This window comes from Camelus dromedarius, chromosome 16 (assembly GCF_036321535.1).
Source record: "Camelus dromedarius isolate mCamDro1 chromosome 16, mCamDro1.pat, whole genome shotgun sequence".
Lineage (NCBI taxonomy): Eukaryota > Metazoa > Chordata > Mammalia > Artiodactyla > Camelidae > Camelus > Camelus dromedarius.
In genome coordinates, this window is record NC_087451.1 from 30,998,819 (window position 1) to 31,020,526 (window position 21,708).

General features: G+C 53.0%; 1 protein-coding gene across 3 annotated transcripts in view; it reads right to left on the reverse strand.

Moving 5' to 3' along the window:
- Positions 1 to 318: 318 nt before the first annotated feature.
- MGAT5B (alpha-1,6-mannosylglycoprotein 6-beta-N-acetylglucosaminyltransferase B) overlaps positions 319 to 21,708 on the reverse strand; it is a 65,906-nt gene continuing 44,516 nt past the window's right edge. For 2 of the 3 annotated variants that reach the window (XM_031469180.2, XM_064495489.1), the window contains exons 11-17: positions 18,872 to 19,002; positions 10,633 to 10,788; positions 9,381 to 9,527; positions 9,079 to 9,195; positions 3,335 to 3,409; positions 1,815 to 2,071; positions 319 to 1,373 (exon numbers count right to left, since the gene is read on the reverse strand). In XM_031469180.2, coding sequence (XP_031325040.2) covers positions 1,175 to 1,373; positions 1,815 to 2,071; positions 3,335 to 3,409; positions 9,079 to 9,195; positions 9,381 to 9,527; positions 10,633 to 10,788; positions 18,872 to 19,002 — 1,082 coding nt within the window. In that variant the 3' untranslated portion in view covers positions 319 to 1,174. The remainder of the gene's footprint in view (positions 1,374 to 1,814; positions 2,072 to 3,334; positions 3,410 to 9,078; positions 9,196 to 9,380; positions 9,528 to 10,632; positions 10,789 to 18,871; positions 19,003 to 21,708) is intronic. The other variant, XM_064495490.1, reaches the window with a different exon arrangement.

Genomic DNA, 21,708 nt, shown 5'->3' on the forward strand with positions numbered 1-21,708 from the left:
AGCAGGCTCTCCAAGGGGAGGCATCCGCCTTCAGGCCCGCAGCAGGGCTAGCCCTGCTCTCGGACTCTCAAGGCCCTGGGGGCTGCCTCCCTGGGAGGGTGGAGGGGCAGGCCTAGGTGGGTGGGGCGGGGTTGCCAGGAAGGGAGCAGGGTAAAAACAGGTGGGGTGGCAGTGTTTCTGAAGGCCTGACCTATTTCCTCCGACAGGGCTCTGGGTGGAGGGGAAGGCATGCCACATGGAGATGGATGGCTGGATCCAGAAGTGGTCTGAAGCTGGAGGTAGGGACACAGACGCAGCTTTGATGGGGTGGGGGTAGCAGGCCTGGGCAGCCAGCATGTGGGCCAGGTGGGCCACAGGGCTGAGGCGCCATCCCCAGCCTCTGCCTAAGATGCTTGGGGGAGGAGGGGGAGGCTGCTAGAGCCTGTTCTCAGAGGCTGGGGTGGGAACTGAGGCTTTGGAGACAAATCCACGGTCTGGAATCACAGTCATGCTGGGATAGGTTTCAGGAAATGCCCAAAGTGAAGAGAGTTGGAACAAGCAAGAGAGGAAACAATTCAACCCAGGGTCTAGGTGGTCCCTGTAACCCTCACTGTGGTCCCCAAGTGTGGAAGGGAGGGGATGTTTGGGAAAGTGGGAGGGGTGGGGCAAAGAGGAGGCATGAACAGGGTCCCCCAGCCTCATCTTCCCTCCAGTCCCCTGCCTTTTCTGTCCACAAACCCAGACAACTCCAGAGGGACAAGGCTGACCCCTCACACATCACTCCCCACTCCCTGGACCTTCCCCTGGGCCACTGGGCAAGCATCACCCTCCGGGGTACATCCAGAGGCCCCATCCTCCATCTGGAGGGCCCTCTCTCCATCCGGTCCAGATCTGGCCTTGCACAAAGCAAGGGACCTCCGACCACCTGCTCCTGGGCCCGTGAGACCCTCTGCCCAACCCCACAGCTGCTTGGCCACAGCGATGCCAGGAGCCCTCGGGACGAGAACGTAGGCGGGCGCCGGGTGATCGGCAGAGCTGCCCCGCCCCCAGGCCTGCGCACCGCTCTGCTCTGCCTGCTTTCCGGCCCGGGAAGGAGGCTCTAACTCGGGGGGCGCCGAGGGGTGGGCGGGTCGCTGGAGCTGGGAATCTGCTGGTGCTTTCCCCTGCGGCAGGGAGGGCTGGCCGGGCGGCGCCCTCAGAGGCAGGCCCGGCACAAGGCCACCTGGCCCTTGCGGAAGTCTCGGCAGGGGCAGAGCCGGCGGTACTTGGTGCTGGAGCCCGCGCAGCTGAAGAGCAGGGGCTCCTTCTGCAGGAAGCACTCCTGGCCGGGCTGGCCGAAGGCCGGGTACAGGTGGTTCATCCCCGACTCGGTGCTGTCACAGGGCACCTGCAGCCTGCGGCGGGCAGCAGTCTCTCAGGCGGGGCGCTGCCCACTCCCCTGCCCTGGCCCATCCCATTCCCGACCCAGGAAGATGTTTCTAGGAGGAGCCAGGACAAAGCCCCGGTTGCAGCTTCTCCTCCCACTGTCTGTGAAAGGGGAGGAGAGGGGCCAGGTGGGCGGGGCCGCAGGCTGACCCCCCCCCAGGAGGACCCTTGGGCTGGGCCCTGAGGGAGGGAAGGAGGGGCCAGGAACTGCTCTGGTGGTTTGGGGCGGAGGCTTTGCCAAGAGTAGGGTAGCCATGCCGTGGCTGCCTGCCCCGCGGTCCCTTCTGGATCCTTCCTGACTCACTGGAAAGCACTAACCCCCCCCCCCCCCACCGCTGACGGGGCCCAGGCGCGGCAGTTGTGGGAGCCACGAGGGGAGCTGGGTCCCGGCCAGGCGGGGGCTCACTCACTTCCGGAAGGCGTCCTGGCTGTTGAGGAAGGGGAAGAAGGAGGGCTCACAGATCAGCCCGTGGTCCAGGCAGGCATCCGTGCAGGCCCTCCCCGCGGCGGCCAGCCAGGCCCGGAGGGAGTGCGCGGGGGGCCAGGCCCCGGCGGCCAAGCTGGCGTTGCGGGCCCACTCGAGGTGGGTGGCATTGGGGGCCAGGATGAAGGGGCTCTGCGGGGCTCGGGCCCCTGGGGGGGCAGGGCCTGGGGCGGTGCAGAAGTCCTGCCAGGAGGAAAGCAGCGTTAGAAAGGGATGGGGCCACAGATGCCGCTGGCTCGCACGTGGCCGAGCGGCCTTGTCTCAACGCCAGTTCCTGCATCATTTCCTTGACTCCTCGCAGCAGCGCCCCCCACAGGTACAAATGTGTCTCCAACTATTTTATGGGAGAGGGACAGAAGCTCAGACAGGTCAAGGAACCTGCCCAGGGCCTCACGGCTGGATGACGGAGGCAGGATTTGAACTCGGGTCTGTCTGTGAACCGTCCACCCTGCGCTGCTGGTCGCACTTGAGCTAGGCTCAGGGTTTCCATTCTGGAGCCGGTGCAGCCCGCCCACAGCGGGTCGGGGTCGGGGCCGGGGCTGGCTAGAGGGGCACTCCCTGCGGCGGCCTGCTCCAGGGGCTGGCAGGGCCCAGCAAGCGCTCTTCTGTGAGCTTCACGACATTGCTCCCAGCCACCCACAGGGACAGAGTCCTGGGTTCTGGCCCCGGCCCTGCACCACTCACTCTGTGACCCCGGCAAGCCCTCCCTTCTGGGGGCTTCAGTGTTCCCAACTTGAAAAAATGGGCTAGACCCACTCTCCCAGCTCCTCATATTTGTGGGGCCAGGGTCAAGGTGCGGACAGAGGCCACACCCAATCTCTGACTAGACAGCAACAGGTCAACCTCCACCTGGTCCCACAGCCCAGTCAGGGCCTGGAGCTCACTTCCTGGCAGCACCTAGAGCCCAGGAGACTGAGAGGTGCACTGTGCCTGGGCCCCTGTGGCAGCTCAGGTCCCTGCAGGGGCCGGGAGGCCTGCTTTTGGAGCAGGAGGCCCTTCCCCTAGGTTCCCCTGGGCTGAGGTCTTCATCTCCCACCTCAGTCTGGCTGACCCTCATCCTAGGGGGTGGGGGCGGGGTTCCATACTTCCACTCAATTGTTACCAAACTTTTAAACATAACAGAAGTCTTTAGCGGAGGGTACAGCTCATGCTTAGCGTGCACGAGGTCCTGGGCTCAATCCCTAGTACCTTCAGTAAACCTAATTACCTACCCCCACAAAAAAATGTGTTTCTGTGCTGTAATAGGGGGTTGGGGTTCTAGAGCTGGGGGCCCAGGGCAGGGGCACCCCAGGCCGGGCCTCTGAGCAGCACTGCTCGCCTCTGCCCATCTCCAACTCCACCGGGAAGGAAACAGGATTGGAGGACCTGGGAGCTTAACGAAGGCTGCACCCTGGGCACTAGAGCTGGCTCGGCCCCTGCCCGAGGCAGAGTGGGGGACACACCTACCTGGTGCTGGATGTAGGCATGGATCCGCTCCAGCATCCCCTCACAGGTGTACTCATAGGGCAGGTAGGGGTCTACCTGTGGGAGAGACAGGCAGACACATGAGGTAGGAGGAGCCCTGGTCTCCCCTCCCCAGACCTGGCTGCCGAAGACCCTGCACTGGGGGGCTCTCACATCCTGCACCAGGGAGCTGACACTATCCACTCCGATGTCCCGCTCCCTGGTGCACCCTCCAGTGGTCCTTGGGGGCGCAGGACCACTCATCCCTCCTCACTCCCTCCACTGAGATTCTCCTTCCTTAAAGCTCAGCATTCCATCCCTTCCTGGGATGTGATGCCTGTTCTTCCCTGGCCAACCCCTGAATTCATTCTCCCCTCTAAGGTGTCACGTCCTCCAGGAAGCAGACCTGGAGTGCCACTGCCCACCACCCCGTAGGCACTCAGGAAATAGTCATGAAGTGAAAAAACATCCCCAGCTCTACCTGTATTCTGCTCAAGCTGTGGAATGTTCACACAAAGGAATGGGGGGCAGCCCCCAGCCTGATGGAATGCGATGACATCTGCAAAGCTTCCCACCCAGGCCAGGCATCTGGGACTCACAGGAGATAGGTGTCCCCAAACAGAAGCCACATCCCATCAGTCTAAATATTGAAGTTATAGGGCAACCCACGCTGGGGGCTGGGGCCCAAGAAGCAAGGGGAAGAGAGAAGAGGTGATAAGGAGGGATCCACTTCTTCTCCACTCTTCTTACCTGGCCACCCCCCCCCCCATTTACATCACCCTGGCCCAGCCCACAGCCACCCTGGGGGTGACATGGGGGACAGTCCCTCCCAGAGTCAGAGAAAGGTCTGCTTTAGTGTTCGCTCCCTACCACAGGCAGCTCAGCCCTCCTGTTAATACTGTTTTCCTGCCAGCAGCTCCAAAAGCCAGGTCGTTTTAGCCCAGGGATTGAAATCTGGCAGGTCTGCCCCCGTCATGAGAGGGGTGTGTCAGACAGCCAATGCCTTCTGGAGCCCCCACCTCGAAGGGCTGGAGGGCCACCCCGTGCCCTCTGGCCAAAATGACCGCCTGGACACTCAAGCTGAGGGTGAAGTCTCAGGGACGCAGTGGCCACCACCAGGACTGATTCTCGGGGCAAGACCCCACCCATCTGACCGTGCCCCCCCTTCTGACTTGACCTGTATCTTAATCCTGAGGCAGCTCCCAATTCCCAGAGAACTCCAGGTCCACATCCAGCCACGCAGCCTTTCCAGCCCTAGAGCTCCACACACCCGGTCCTAGCCAGAGCTGACGGCCCCCAGGGCCCCGGCAGCCAGCTGCTGCTCCAGCACGTCCCCAGTCACCTCTGGGGGCAGTGGGGGAAGGGAGATGCCACTCAAGTACAAGACTTCAAGTCCTGGTTATAAATAAAACCTCCCAGAGAAGAGATTTCCCCTCCAAATGTCACTCTGCCTGGCCCTGGCAGGAACCCCCGAGTTACCTACACCCCTGGTGATCTGAAGCCCCACGTCACGCGGTGATATGGAGCATCCCCCCACTTCCAAGGTGGGTATTTGCAGCAGCCACGTCCCACCTGCCACGGATCTCCCAGCGGAGGAGCCAGCCTGCCTGGAAATTACCCCCATTACGTCTCATTACAGGTGTGCATGGTGATCAGTCTCCATAGGATGGCAGGTGCTGGTCCTGCCGGCCACGGTAATGAGAACTGAGAACCGGAGGGAGCCGGAAGGCAGGAGTGCATCCCTCCCCTCCCCTCCCCTCCCCTCAAAAGACCTCACCCTGGACGGAGAGATGCCTGAAGGGCAAACCCACCAAGGCTGAGAGACGGGAAAAGGGCGCCAGGTGGGGGACAGCTGGGCCGGTGCCGCAGGTCTCCTCCCCCACCTCCCTCTCCCAGCGCAAGGCCCCAGGACTTGCAGAACAGCCTGCGTCCCCATGGGGACCCTCATTCGCTCCCTCAGCTCCTGCCAGCTGTCCCTAAACAATTTTCTGAAATAGGATGGCCAGAATTACTCAGGGCACTTGGTTAAAATGCAAGCTCCAAGGTCATGCCCAGTCCTTTAAAATGAGAAGCTGGGAATAGGCGCAGGAGTCTGCATTTTAAACACCTCCCAAGAGATTCTGGGGTAAGGGCTCAGCTGTCCTGGGGGCAGGGTGGGACCCACGAAGAGTGAGGTGGGAGGTGTGCTGAGGCAGAGGGGCCACAGCTGGCAGATTTGCAATACCTTGGTTCTTGGCCCTTTTGTTACTGTCATTTTTAAATTAACGCATTTAAACAGATGTTCAAATACAAAAAAGTAATCAAGAGAAAACAATGCAAAGTAAGTTCTCCTCCGACCCCAGACGCCCAGCCCCGTCCCCAGGGCAGCCACTGTTACCAATTCCTTGTGTGTCCAACCAGAAACAGTGTGTGACTAGATGAGCCGGTTCCTAAGCACAGCCACTTCCCCCACCCCGCCCTCCACACCCCCCATTAGGTCTGCGCCCCCACAGGGCTGGGACCTTAACTCAGCAACGCATCCTGGAGGTGGGGCCAGACCTGAGGCCTGGGGGTGGACAGCAGCCTTTCGGGGACACCCCACTCCTGGCCCCCTGGGAGGGCTGCTTTTGCAAGGGGGGAGGAGAGGGAGTGAGGAATACGGGATGGGGAAGCTTCCCACAGAGCCCTCCCCAACACCACCTGCCCTGTAGGAGCACGGAGCAGGGGGGATCAGAGTCAACCTCTACCTGGGAGGCAGAGTGCCGGGCCACTGCTCTGGGCTGGGGCTGGTCAGTCTCCAACAGTGACCACTTCCTCCGGCACTGAGGCTCCCTAGAGAGCCCCCTACCTAAGGGCAGGCAGACAGGTCCCAGAGCTGAGAGCTGACACCCCCAGCTGTAGACTCAGCCAGTAACAGATGGAGTTGGGGTAAATATATCCCAGTTTCCTCATTTCTCAGGACAATCCGAGATGTGATCTACTCCACCTCTCAGAGGTCCCCACCGGCATCGAGCACCAGGTACCCGCGGGCAGGTGTAACCTTCTTGATAACACATCCTGACCCACCATGTGACTCCAGAACCCTCCGCCCTGCGATCACCCCCGAATAAACTACTTGTGCCCAAACCCCTGCCTCGAGGTCAGCTCCTGGAAGAACCCAACCTCAGGCCGTGACTCGGAGGAACTTCCAGCAGAGAGCTGCTTAAGCTGATGCTTAAGAGGGGAGTGGAGGGCTCCCCCACCGCTGATGGAGGGTCTGGGGTTCAGCCACTTTGCTGGTCAGCTGGGCTGCGTCTGCTACAACTGGAGATGAGCTGGGGCTGTGACAAGGCGGTTTTCTTGGCACTTAAAGCAGAGAAACGCTCACACCCCGACAGGAGAGAAGGGCGAGGGTGTGACGGGCAGAAGAATGCAGCAGGCAGGGTAGGCAGGGATTTTCTGGGGCCATTTGCTGAGGGGGAGTTAAAGCTGGGACTGCTGAATCGGAGGGATCGATCCACAGAATGCAGGGCTCTGGACCCAAAGCGAAGCCCTCGCTTAAAGACTTACCCGTAAGACAGGACACCATAAATCTCCTAGACAAGAAGATGGGCAAAACATTCTCTGACATAAATCGTAGCAATGTTCTAGGTCAGTCTCCCAAGGCAATAGAAACAAAAGCAAAAATAAACAAATGGGGCCTAATTAAACTTAAAAGCTTTTGCACAGCAAAGGCAACCATAAATAAAATGAAAAGACAATCTACAGACTGAGAGAAAATGTTTGTAAATGATGCGACTGACACGGGCTTAGTCTGCAGAATATACAAACAGCTCATACAACTCAGTAACGAAAAAAACAAACAACCCCATCCAAAAATGGGCAGAAGATCTAACTAGACATTTCTCCAATGAAGATGTACAGATGACGAAGAGGCACACGAAAAGATGCCTAATATCACTAATTATCAGAGAAATGCAGATCAAAACTACAATGAGGTATCACCTCACACCAGCCAGAATGGCCATCTTTCAAAAGTCCACGAACGATAAATGCTAGAGAGGCTGTGGAGAAAAGGGAGCCCTTCCACATTGCTGGTGGGAATGCAGTTTGGTGCAGCTGCCCACTATGGAAAACAGTCTGGAGATTCCTCAAAAGGCTAAAAATAAACTTACCCTATGACCCAGCAATCCCACTCCTGGGCATGTATCTGCAGGAAACTAACTCAAAAAGACACGTGCACCCCAATGTTCATAGCAGCACTATTTACAGTAGCCAAGACATAGAAACAACCTAAATGCCAACAATAGATGCCTGGATAAAGAAGTTGTGGTATATTTATACAATGGAATGCTACTCAGCCATAAAGAATGAAATAATGCCATTTGCAGCAACATGGATGGACCTAGAGATTATCATACTAGGTGAAGTCAGAGACAACTATCATATGATATCACTTATTTGTGGAATCTAAAAAAATGATACAAATGAACTTATATACAAAACAGAAACAGACTCACAGACATAGAAAACAAACTTAAGGTTACCAAAGGGGAAAGCAGGGGGCGGTGGGGGAGGGATAAATTAGGAGTTTGGGATTTGCAGATAACAACTACATATAAAATAAACAAGGTCCTACTGTATAACACAGGGAACTATATTCAATATCTTGTAATAACCTATAGTGAAAAAGCTTATGAAAAAGAATATAAATATGTAACTGAATCACTATGCTGTCCACCGGAAACTAACACAACATTATAAAATCAACTATACTTCAATTTAAAAAAAAAAAAAGCCAAGCCCTTAAGACTGCATGGGGATCTCTGCCCACTGGCCTCTGCCCTTGAGGCCAGCATTGCCCCCAGCTCCCCCGGCAGCAGACACCCGGCCGGCTGTGTCCTCCTGCGCATGGCTCTCCCTCATGGTGACCCCTGCCCCGCAAGTCTCAGGCTCTCCGATTCTGCCCCAAGTTGGCCCTGAGCGCCACATCCCCCCAGGGAGGGCACACCCAGTGAACGTGGTGTTGGGCCAGGAAGGGGACTGGGCAGGAGTGGTTATTTCTAGTGTCTGAGCTACAGCAAGGGGTGGGTCCAAAGGGGTCCCAGAGTGGAGCCCCATTCACACAGTCTGACCTCTTCTCAAAATGAAGGGACCATGAGAGCACAGGGAGCCATCAGAAGCCACAGAGGTGCCTGCCAAGGAGACGAGCTGCACAGGCTCCTCCTTGCCACCCCCTCAACCCACACGTGTGCACCCCGCACACCCACAAAATGCTGGAGGAAACCCAGAGTGCTCTATCCGCTTGCTCTTCTCCAAAGTGGCACCACTCCTCATTTGAAATGCAGGGCTTCAGCCCCACCCAACCTGCTGAAGCTGAACCTGCACTTTAACAAGATCCCCAGGTGATCTGCATGCATGTCATAGTCTGAGATGTGCCGCTAAAGAGACGGCAGAGTTCAAAGAACCGCCACACATTCAGCCTGATGCACCTCACTTGTGCTAGGGAATGCTCACAGGACCTGGTCCCCAAAGGCCCTCAGTAAACAATTCTGGATCCTGGGCTGCCATGTAAGGTTGTATAGGTTGCTCACTGCACAAAGCATTTCCACACCCCCCCCAACTCCCTTTATACACACACACATCCAAGTTGGTGAGTGGGGCCCATGCTCAAATTTGTCAACTCAGGCCTGCGAGTCTGAATTCACCAAGAGGGGCATCTTTTTCTAATTATAGCAAAGACCCAACATATGGGCTTGGGGGCGGTCCTGGCTGGATCTGAGTCTCACCTGGGTTCTCATGATGGCCTTGATGGCTGCTTCAAACTCCTCTGAGTTGTTGTAGTCAACTGTCCACACGTGGGGCTTGCCAATGAAGTTCTCTGCGTAGGGATGCTGAGAGAACACCTGGAGGGGCACAGAGACAGGTGGTTCCTCTCTGTACCCAGCAAGCTGGACTGGGCAAAGGGGAGGTGCCCCCACCTATCTGCCCCATCTCTCCTTTCACTCCAGGCTTAAGTCTTCTCCTTCCAGGAACTGCAGGGGTCCCATCTCAAACCCTCCCAATGAGGGGCCAGGCCCTTCGCACTCACCTCTCTGGAGGTGGGCTTGCCTCGGAAGAACTCGTGGTTGAGAGAGCTGTGGGGTGGGCTGAAGCGGGACTGCAGGAAGACACAGCCATTGGCGATGGCCTCCAGCGGGGCGGGGCCCTCATAGGGGAAGCCAAACCCGATGAAGAGCTGAAGAATGGAGGAGGCACCATGGTCAGAGAAGGCTGGGCATCACAGCCCAGGAGCCCCAGAGAGGCTGGAGTTGGGACATTCACAGGAGGCAGCTGGGGCCGGAGGCAGCCCAGACCAGCTGTGTACCACCGCAGGCATTTCCCCTCTCTGGGCCTCTGCTTCCCCATTTGTGAAACGAGGAGGTCTAAGGAGGTAGTATCAATGGCCTCCTCCTGCTCTAAAGGCTAAGATTTTGGAGAGGGAAAGACGAATGAGGGTCCCAAGCTTGGAAAGCTTCAGGCCCACTCCTACAGCTGACCTCAAAGGACCTTTGCTGACTCACCCAAAAAACATTCATTCAGCACCTAACTTACACTAGGAGTGCTCATTGAGTTGCCGATGATTGGCCTGGAAGGTGATCAATAAATGATTCTGAATCTAGGGTTGCCATGGAAGGTTGTTCAGGTTGCTCACTGCACAAAGGTACCCTCTCTCCACCCAACACACACACACGCGCGCGCGCGCACACACACACACACCCAAGAGGTCTGAGGAAAGAAGCTGTGATGAAATGAGAAGAACTGGCAGCTGGCTAGGAGACTTCTAGCCTCAGCTGACACTTCAGGGTCCAACAGCAGGGTTGTGCCTACTGTGCCGGCCACTGTCCAGCCATACAGCTCAGGGATTTCCAGAAGCAGTCAGTCAGAACTAGTGGCCTAATGGAACACCAGCCAGGATGCCCCAACACCAGCCCCCAGCCTTTCCCTATTACCCTACCCACTCAGTGGCTCTGAAAACCAGGCCTGACTCTGGAGTCTGCTGGGCTGAACTGGTGCTGAGGCAGGGCAGGTGGGCAGCCCAGCTCCTCTTCCCCATCCCTCAGCCCCACCCAGGTCCCTTCCAGTGTGGGGCCTTCCCTGTCCAATGGGCATCCCCATCTCTGCTCCTGGCTCTGACCAGCCCCTAGAAGGCCCAGACAGGAGGGAGGCTGGGCATGCTGGGACATATCCACACACAGAAGGGGCCACGAGTGATGGTGGTGGGCGTGGCAGGCACGTAGGGTCGACCTCCTGGGCTTCTATGGCCGGGCCAGGGTGAGGATGGAGAAAGCGGTGGGGCTCACCTTGGCTTTGCGCAGCAGCTGCTGGAACTCAGGCTGTGGCAAGAGGCCGTGGTTCTTCACAAAGGCTGGGACTTCGGGGGGCCGCTGGCTCTCATAGTACACGGTGCCATGGATCTCCATGTACTTGTTCAGGATGCTCAGGAACTTCTCCTTCCCCTGGAAGAGGAGGGAGGGGAGCTGGGAGCCTTGCTCTGACTGCAGAAGGCAGAGCCAGCTGAAGAGACACCCCTGATCTTAAAGTCAGAAAACGTGGGGCCAATCTTAGGTCGCTCCTTAATCAGCTGCGTGACCCTCTGGTAGGTCCCTCTCCTCTCTGGTCCTCAGTTTCTTTGTCCATAAGTTGCAGAGGCTGGATTAGACCAGAGGCTTCAGAACTGTTTTTAGCCCTGGACCTGTGCTCTTTCCAAAGGTCTCCTATAGGGACCAACATTTAATTATATCCAGGTGGAGCTGCTTGGCTTCTCCTGAATCCCCAGTGACCTCCAAGGATCTCTGAGGTGTGGAGCTCTCTGAAGCCCAGATCACCCATCTATCTATCCCTCATTCTTCCATCTCTCTCTTCTATCCTCGATCCTTCCATCTATCCATTCATTCATTTATCCATCCATATTTCCTCCCATCTACCCACCTATGCATCCTGTCCTTCCATCGCTCTAACCATCCCTCAACTCACCCATCCATCCATCTCAACTCATCCAAATATCCCTCGACTCATCCATCCATCCCTCCACCCACCCATCTATCCCTCCGCCCATACATACATACATACATACATGCAGCATGTATTTAGTGAGCACCTGCTATGTGTTGGCCCTGAGTTCAGTGCTGGGAGCACAGCAGTGAAGACCCCCAAGTTAGCAAGGGCTCCAGACCCCAGAGCCCCCAGTCCAGGCTCCATTGCCCCCCAGCCTGAGGGGCTGGTGACCGGCCCGGCCTGCAGGGGACGGGGCAGGGAGGGATAGCCCAGGTGAACGGACCACACCTCAGCCCCTGGGTGGCCGTGACCCTACAGCCAGAGCCCTGAGCCAGGGGCTGCGGCCAGTGTAGAAACTCCATGAAAATCAGCATGAGACCAGCTGCTGGGATCTAATTTTGGGGTTTTTTTTGAGGCCTGAAAAAAAGAGGAAGGGAAGAGGGGAGGGTGTAGCTCAGTGGTAGAGCGCGTGCCTAGCATGCACAAGGAAAGAAGGAAGGAATGAAGGAAAGAAAAAAAGGACTTCAGTCCATACTTCAAGCCATGTATAAAACTTAATTCAGTCCCCAGTACCTCCATTAAATAAATAAACTTAATTACCCCCCTCAAAAAAAGGAAAAAGAAAAAAGTTTTAAAGAGGAAGGAATAAGGTGAGGGGGAAGGGTGGGGTGGGGGCTCTTTTCAGGGAGGGTCAGTCCCCAGCAGGCTAATGGGTCACAGAAAAAGCAGCCATGGTTCCCCACATCCTGTCGGATAGCGCGAGCTCAAGCCACAAGGAGCTGCAAACTAGGTGTATGTCAGAAACCACGGCTCTTGAAGAATGTTATCTGTGGACATCAGAATCCTTGTTAACAATTCATCACATTTAGAAACTCAAACTCTATCCGTCTTTCATCCCAAGGCCTTCCACTTTGGGTGACGGCACAGATCAGCCCTACCTCTGAGAATGACCAGGAAAGACGGGGCGATGTAAGAAACATCCGCGAAAAGCCTGCAAATCTATCAGAGTGAAGAATTACAAGCCGAGACCCAGAAGTTGGAAAGGAGATTGTGGAGGCCAGGGCTGGGGTCGGCTCTCCCCCCGAGGCACCTGCTGATTCCAGGGGCAGCATCTGGGTGGCTGAGCAGACCTGGGAGATGAAAGTCAGGGTTTGGGGCCTGCCAAAGATGGGGAGCCCTGATGGAAACGCCACACTTTGGGTTGGAACTCTGAGGAATTACATCCCAAAAGAAAGGGTGGCCCAGAACGAGAGCAGCTCTTGCAGGGGCTGAATCCTTTTGAAATTATCTCAATGGTCCTATTGATTAAGGGGATCCAGGATGCCAGAGCCCGCCCACTGCCACAGAAGAAGACACATCATCCTTGACCTCAGATTATTTCTACAGATTTTTTACATTCACTTTCCAGAACTAACAGTAACTCAAAAAGGAAAAAAAGGAACCAATGAAATCCCAATCAAAATCTCAGCAGGCTTTTTTATGGAAATTGACAAGCTGATTCTAAAACTCATTTGGAAATGCAAGAACCGTGAATAGACAAAATGACTTCGAGAAAGAAGAAAGTGGGCAGACTTACGTTGCCTGATTTCAAGACTTATTATAAAGCTACAGTAATCCAGACGGTGTGATATTGGCATCAAGATAGACAGATCAATAAAACAAAACAGAGTCCAGAAATAGACTCACACACGTAGGGTCAATTGATTTTGACAAGGATGCAAAGACATTTCAGCGGAGGAAGGAGAGTCTATTCCAAGAAATGGTCATGGGACATTGAATATCCATAAAAAAAAAAAAAAAAAAAAAAGGAAAGAAGGAAGGAAGGAAAAAAAAAAAGAACTTCAGTCCATACTTCAAACCATGTATAAAACTTAAATCAAAATGGATCATAGACTTAAATGTGAAACTAAAACTGTAAAACCTGTAGAGGAAACACAGGAGAAAAATCTCTGTGACCTCGAGTTAGACAAAGATTTCTTGGATACACTAAAAGCACAATCTGTAAAAGAAAACATGGACTTCATTAAAATTAGGAACTTTTGCTCTCTGAAAGGTGCTGTTAAGAGAAAGACAAGCCACAGCCTGAAAAAATATGTTTGCAAAGCATGTATCTGTTAAAAGCACTATATCCAGAATATGTGAAGAACTCTAACAACTCAATTAGTAAGAAAATAAACAGCCCAATTTGGTAAGTGGGCAACATTTTTGAAGACACTTCACCAAAAAATATATACGGAAGACAAACACACAAAAATATCTTCAACGTTATTCATCATTGAGGAATTATGAGTCAAACCACAAAAAGATAACATTGCATATCTGTTAAAATGGCTCAAATTAAAAAGACAGACCATGCCAAGAATTGGTGAGTTTGTAAAGAAACTACAACTCTCAGACGTTGCTCATAGGATGGCAAAATGGTACAACCGCTGTTCTTGAAATGGGAAACATAGTTCTACAATGTGACCCAGCCATTCCACTCCTAGGCATTTACCCCAGAGGTTTGCACGTGAATGTTCATAACAGCTGTGTCTGTAAGAGCCAGATACTGGAAACAACCCAAATATCCGTTAAGAGGTGAATGGATAAGCAAAGTGTGGTCCAGCCACACAATGGAATGCTACTACTCAGCAATAAAAAGGAACAGACTATTGTTACATGCAACAGCATGGAGGAGTCTCAAAATAATTATACTCACTGTGAAAATCCAGACAAAAATGAGTATATACCGTATGATCCCACTTATATAAAATGATAGAAAATGAAAACTAATCCGTGGTGATAGAAAGCAGATCAGTGGTTGCCTGGAGATGAGGAGGAGAGGAGAGATGGGGGAGGGATGCTGAAGGGAAGGAGGAACTTCAGGGGTGGTGGACCCGTTCACTCTCATGATTGTGGTGATGGCTTCACAGAAGTCAAAAGCTATAAAAATTACACATTTTAAACATGGTTAGTGTATCACATATCAAAGTTCCCAATAAAGCTGTTAAAAAACAGGTTTTCCAATTAAAAAACTTAAATACCTTGATTGTAAGAAAATCAAGTACATGAGGAGACAAAACTCTGATCAACAACCCAAGAGAAACAGACAATAAAAGATCCACCGGAGACCTAGCTGCTGGAGTTACCGGACACAGACTTTAAGATGAATATGCTGAATATAGTCTAAGAAAAAGAAGATGGAAGTTGAAATCGAATGGAAATGCTAGAAATAAAAGACACAGTGGCAGAAACTAAGAACTAAATGGAGGGACTTCACAGCAGATGAACACGGTTGAAGAGAGACTTCGCTTAGTTAAAGAACAAAAGCAAACATCCACAACGGAGCACAGAGAAACTGAAGGATGGAAACTGCAGAAGGGAATATTGGAGACAAAGGAAATCCCCTGGAGATGTAATGGATGTGTGAACGGAGTCCCAGAAGTACAGGAGACAGACTGGGGCAGAAGCAACGTTTACAAAGACAGCAGCGGAGACTTTTCAAAAACTGGGCAAAGATCAAAGCACAGATCCAGAAAGATCCACAAAATTCATGCAGGATAAACAAAACAAAAAAAACCACGCTGAGGCTCATCATAGTAAAACTACTGAAAACCCAACAGAGTCTCAAAAGCAGGCAAAGGAAAACAGAAAAAAGAAATCACCCAGGGAGGGGGTAGAGGGTGTGCTTAGCACGCACAAGGTCCTGGGTTCAATCCCCAGTGCCTCCATTAAATACACAAATAAACCTAATTACCTTCCTCTTAAAAAAGAAAAGAAAAAGAAAAAAGAAAAAAATTTTGAAAAATTACCTTATGACCCACACTGACTTCTCATTAGAAATAATAGAAGCCAGAGGAAAAGCTAGAATTTATATATAATGAACACAACCTCTAAGACTTTTTTAGACCATCAAAAACAGGAGGCCCAGACTAAGGTTGTTCTTTAGAGAGAAGGACAATGATCCCAAATGGAATCTCTGAGACAGGAGGAGGAACACAGAGCAATAAAAAGGACAAATGTGGGTAAATGCAAATGAATATTGACTTAATAAAATAATAATAATAATATTGTAGGTATACAACATTTAAAGAGCATGAAAATACAGTCAGAGCTTGTAAGTTGGGGGAGGGTAGAAATAGAACATTCCGAAGTTCTTTTATAACCCAATAAAAGGTGAAAGTATTGGTTTACATTGGACTTTGATAAGTCAAGGATGCCTGTTCCAATCTTTAGGATAACCCAATGAATATAAAAATATTAAGAAAAATAAGAGCCCGCAAAATATGAGCCTAGAATTGGCTAGAGGAAGGTAGATTTTTAAAAATCAATCAATGTAACAGGAGAGGAAAAAGAACATGGAACAGGTAAGGAAAAGAAACTAGTAAGATGGTAGACTCAAAGTCAAATAATATCAGTAATCACACCAAATGCAAAAGGACCACTTACTATAAAACTGAAGTGTGCCCCTAGGAAAAAATCAAATGAAGGCTGTGAAATGTGAAGAAAAGGTCTCCAGGCCTCCCGTTTAACTTCCTAATCCCATTACCAGAGGCGGCTGCTGTTAACGGTTTCTTGCGAGTCTTCCTCAGATCTTTTATGCATTATAAGCAGATGTGTGTGCTCTTTAAAACACACACACACACGCACAAACGCGTTCATGTTACACACTGTTCAGCAACACTTTTACCTAGTCATACACACACGTATACATACATATGTGTGTATTTCTCTGTGTAAACTTAGATTCACAAAACATTACTCTTAAAAGTCGTCTGATATCCTTTTATTCTGTTGCTTCTATGTTATTCTACTTCATTTAAAAAGGCGAATTAAGACTCTCCGAATTAGAAAAACACAAATACTGCACGATCTCATGAACACGTGGAATCTAAGAGTTGAACCCATAGAAACAGAGTAGGATCGTGTGTGTCAGGGTCTGGGGGTGACGGAAATAAGGGAGATGTGGGTCAAAAGGTACACACCTTCAGTTACAAGATGAATAAACTCAGGGATCTAATGTACAGCATGGTGACTAGTTAATAACACTGTATCATGCACTTGAAATTTGCTAAGAGAATAAATCTTGAATGTTCTCACCACACACACACACACACGATAGCTCTGTGAGGTGATGGATGCGCTAATTAGCTTGATTGTGGTACTCATTTCACCACATCTACGTCTATCAAGCCATCACATTGCACACCTTAAATATATACAATTTTTCTTTGTCAATTATACCTCAGTAAAGCTGAAGAGGGAAAAAAAAAAAAAACAGAGCTGGGTTGATTCCATGATTTGTCCACGGGTTGCAGCCTGTTGTTTAAGAAGCCCACCTTGGCTGCACTTCTAATGTGTGGAATGTCTCCAGCAGCAAGGATGGGTTTGCCCCGCGCCTGGACAAGCAGCCTGTCTTGCCCCTCACTCCTGCTCCCTGAGACAGGCTCAGATAAAGCAGCAGCGTCCAAGCCTTAGCCACAAGCTCCAGGCACCCAGGATGAGACAAGTTTCCTCAGCACAAAATTCACCGAAACCCGCTGATCCTGGCTGCCACTCCCCTAAGGATGCTGTGACCTCACGCCCTCTCTCCTCCGCTTCTCTGCCACCTGGTGCCCTGAACTGTGCACCTGTTTGTCCCAGGATGCTGCTGCCATTCTCTTCATCCAGCCACCTCTGCCCTCCTTTGGTCACAAAGACCAGAGCAGAGATGACTTTTTTTGGAAGCAGCTTCTTTGAGGTCTCCGGCTGAACAGCGTTGCTCCCGGCTAGCCCAGAAGCTCCTGAGCTAGAGATGAAACCATTCTCTTCCCAGACTTCATAACCTCTCATTCTCTTGGGGCAGTTTCTTAACAGCATTTTCTGGTACAAGCAGACACAGGCTGTGCTCTCCCCCTCGCCTGGTGCCCCGGGCTTCTGGGCAGCCAGCTTGTTTGACCCCATATGAGAATAACCCCTTGCCCCACACCCCGCGGTGGGCACTGACGTCTCCGCCAGGGCCTGGGCCTTGAGTCCAGCCTCCAGAGCTTCTCTCTGCCACCATCCAAGGCTTCATAACTGGGGAGGCTACAGACAGTGGGGGCTAAGTGTCCCAGCTCTGGAGACAGATGTGGGTTCGCATCCCAGCCCCGCCACTTAACTAGCTTGTCACTCCAACCTCACAGATGATGGTCAGGTGAGAAGACATTGTGCAAACACCTGGCAGTAGTGAGCTCTGGATGAACGTATCAGACATCGCTGTGACCTCATGGGGTTGCTGCAGCACTGAGCGTGCGATGTCCCTGAGTCTCTTTTCTCCCTCTTCCTGTCACAGAACTCCAGGACTGAGCTGGGGACATGGCTGCCTGGAACACAGCCACTCCAGCGTCCCCTGAGACTGGGCATAGCCAGGGGGCCAAGACCTGGACACAGCCACCGGGCACATGGGGAAGCGATGCGTGCATTGCTCAGGAAATGTCCCTAAACCTGGCCCTTCCGCGTCCCTTCCTCCTCCTCCCCGCTAGAGGGCAGGCGTAACGACTCAACTACCCGTGGTCATCTTAAACCACAAGGCAGACCTGGGGATGGGAACCAAACAGGGTGGGTCAACTAGGGGAGAAGAGCCCCAGATGTCAGCCCGGGACTGACGCTTCCCGAGTTTGTCTACAGGGAAGAAAACATACCCTCGCCTTGTTTCAGTTACTATCATCCCGGGCTTTCCTGTGACAGCTGGACCTAATCCTGATCAATGCAGCGTGAGAATCCTTAACTAGGATGATCATGTGACAGGCTTAAATGGGGGGGGGGTACAGGGGCTGCTCCACGTGTTTCCCATGATCAGCATCTTCACTGTAATTTACCTTCTGCTGCCTGCCTTAGGTCAATAACCCATCTGAGGAGCTGCCCTGTGCCATGCCAGGCCGGACCCTGGCCTCCGGGGGCCGGCCTCCCCTCACAGAGCCCGCCTGGGACCCTGCTGTCCCCATTACCCTCCTCCTACCTTGGTCTCGTCCATCCACAGGGGCCTCGAACCCCGGAAAACCCAAACCAAGAGCACCCCCAGGGGAGACCCTACTGAGAGGGGAGGGAGGCAGGAGGTGGAGGGGGCACACGGGGAACAGTCACCATACCTGGAGCTGCCTCGTTGCCAGGGGGGCAGAGAGAAAAGAGGAGAGAGAACAGATCAGTGGCCAGATGAGCAGACAACCTCCCACGCAGGTGGCGCTTCTCGAGGGACCCCGCCCTGAAGGTGGGGTTCCAAACCCTAGTCCTCTCCTGCTTCTCCACTGCCTCCCACCCACAGAACCCCCAAGTCCAGCCTAAACCCCCTTTGCTGGGTTAGAGTGTTTACTGATCCATCCCAGGGAAGGTGGAGGATTAAGTCACAGTCCTTGATAAAGGGCATCTGAGCTTGCTGCAGAGAGTTGGGGCAGGGAGGGGGACGAGTCATGAGCCCCCAGGCCGGTATTTCCAATGGCAGTTAGGGACCTCTTTTCTGACCCACCAGTGGGGGCCGTTTTCCACCAGTGCTGGGTGGCAGAGGGCAGCTGGATCCCAGGCCCGGAGCTTGGGGCCGGCGGGGCTCACCTTCCAGATGCTTGCCTCCTTGCCATACACCACGGCCATGTTGCTGGCCTTGCCGCCTTTGATGAGCTGCTTCTCCGTCTCGTTGAGCTCCTCGGACACGAAGCCCATGAAGGAGTTGTCCGGGGTGTGAGCTGTGGCCAGACCACAGGGTCAAGAAAGGGGGTACCAGACAGCTAAGGGCATACCTCGGGTCTACCTGGACTGACCCCATCAGACGGGTCCCCACTTGGCAGGGATGGGGAAGGGGGCTGGGAGTAAAGGGACCAGTTTGAGGAGGGGGAGGGCATCCATCCACCAGTGCCCTGGGCAAACCCCTCTCCCAGAGACTGTCACAAAGCCTTGGAGCAGAAGGGAACCTTGGACAGGTCACAGGGTCGCCCTTGCTTGTTTTCAGACCAGGTCCCTGCTCTCACCACAGTACCCACTCCCGACTCGTCTCAGGCCCGGTCTCCAGCTCCTCCTTCTCCCCTCACTCCAGTGCATCCATCAGCAGAGCCGGTGACGCCAGGTGGGGTTTCTGACATCCCCTCTATCACACCACCCTGGTCCAGGACCACTGTGACTGCTGCCCCCCATTTCCAAGGTTTTCTTGTATTGTCTTTTCTCCTGAGCAATCCTTTCAAATCTAGGTCTGATCAGGTCCCCCCTCTGCAACAAACCCTGCACAAAAGTGGACCCAGAAGTCCAAGTCCCCACAGCAATCTATAGGATCTGCCCCTACGCCCCCTTCCACGGCATCTCTTACCCCCCACCCCCCTCTCCATGCAGCTCTGCCCACAGGGCCCTGCTGAGAGTTCTGGTCTCCCTCTCTGTCTCCTTTCCCTGCTTTACTTTTTGCCTCGGCACTCACTGACCAGATGTGATGCTATTTATTGATTTTTCCATGTATTACTGTTAGAATACAAGCCCCACAAGGGCAGGGCTCTGTGTCTCCGGCACCCGGCGCCCCCGGCTGACTGGCTCACGAACGCATGGACACATCGTCCCTTTCACTCCTCCGCCAAGCTCCTGCCCCTGATCTTCCCTCTGCCCGGAGCGCCCTCCTCCCCTTTCTCCAATGGGAAAATCCTGTTCAGGTTCAGGGCCCACTCACACGTCACCCCCTGTCCCCCGAGAAGCCTTCTCTGGGGTCTGTGTGCCCTCCCTTTGCAGCTCCGTCCACTGCAGCCAGGTTTCCATCAAAGCGCAGATCGCACCCTGACTTACTCGTCCCAGAAGCCAGTGCTCCTGGGGCAGGGAACGCGTTTCAGCTGGGGCTCCAACCCCTCGGCCACGCTCGAGGAACCTCACTGATTACTGATTAGCTCTGTCTGCTGTGGCCAGACAGGGGCGCAGGCACGAGTGCCAATCATCCGCAAGGCCTTCGGCCCCTCCCTTCTGTGCAAAGGACCTTGAATAGGATGCTTCTGGACCTCAAGTACATCTACTCTGCCTTCCCCGCGCGAGAGGCGAGGGGCGTAGACTGGCAGCAGCCACCTTCCCTTGCTTTCCCAGAACAGCCCTGATGCCAAACACCCTGTTTCTTCATTTCCGATGCACATTTTTCACATTTTAGCATTTCTGACACTGGGATGTATAATTTAATTAAATGTATAGATTTAACATGGTGTATCTACCCAGCGCCCTCAATACCCACAAAATGTATAACTGACATCTGGTGCATCTTAGAGGAGGTGGCGGTTTTCTGTCCGGGTGCTCCAGAAAGCTCACAGATTCTTGGGTCTGAAATCTGACCACTGTAAGCACTGACTGTAGAACAAAACCATCTCTCCTCTAGGGCTTCAGGGACAAAAGGAGGGGCCCTGGAGACCTGGAGTTGTTTCTGCAATGGTCAGGGCTCAGGCAGCTCTCCTGACTCAGGAGGCTCCGCCAGGCTGGGCGAGGCCCCCGGAGGGCAGACCAGACGGCTCCTGACCCAGTTTGCCCATCCAGCCCTACCCTGCCCTCTGTCCCTACCCTCTGGCTCCAGCGCGGGCTGTACCCAGGCCTCTCTCCTGCTCGCCATTTCCTCCCTGTTGGCAGAGCTGAAGAACCCCTCTTTCCACCGACTCCACCCGAGGGGACAGGTTTAGAACAATTAGCTAAACTGGTGGGCGTGGGACAGGGAAGTATTGCAACCAATTAAAATAATAGGGACCATTAAGCAAAGAGCTCTGGGGGCAGGGCAAGGCGGGGAGAGGCAGCCAGCCTCTCAGTTAGCTCTTTGGGGAAATCAACCAACTAGATGGGGAAAGAGGTCTGCTCATGAATTCCTTGCTGGACTTGGTTTATCATTAAGGCAGGCAAGCCTCTCTGTTTTCTGTTCTCTTTTCGTTAATTTATTCAATCAATTAACATTTTCTGAGGCCCTCCATAAGCTCCAGAGAAATAAAATCACCTTTTTTTCAGTGACTCGTAATCTATCAGTGGAAATAAATGTATAAGCAAATAACTCTCCTATTTCAATATACGCTTTAACAGAATTAGGTTTAAGAGTTATAAAAACATTCTGCTTGGATTAGATTAGGGGCTCAGGGAAAGTGACAGTAAAAAGAGACATTTGATGTGGGGTTTTGGAAGACGAGTAGGAGTTTGCCAGATTTGGAACTCCACATCCAGTGGGCTTCGTTTTCTCAGTGTAGACTATTGCAGAAGGCTAGGAGCCATCTCCTGCTTTCCCCTCCTATACCAGTGCCCTTTTGGCCACCTGCAGTCTGCCAGAATAATGCATCTCAAAGAACTTTTCCTCCATGACATTCCCTAGCTCAAGAACCTACAGTGAACCTCAAATTACTGTATCCAATGTAAACTCAGGAATCTTTGCTAAAAGACCGCACCCCTCTGTTTCCAAGTCCTCC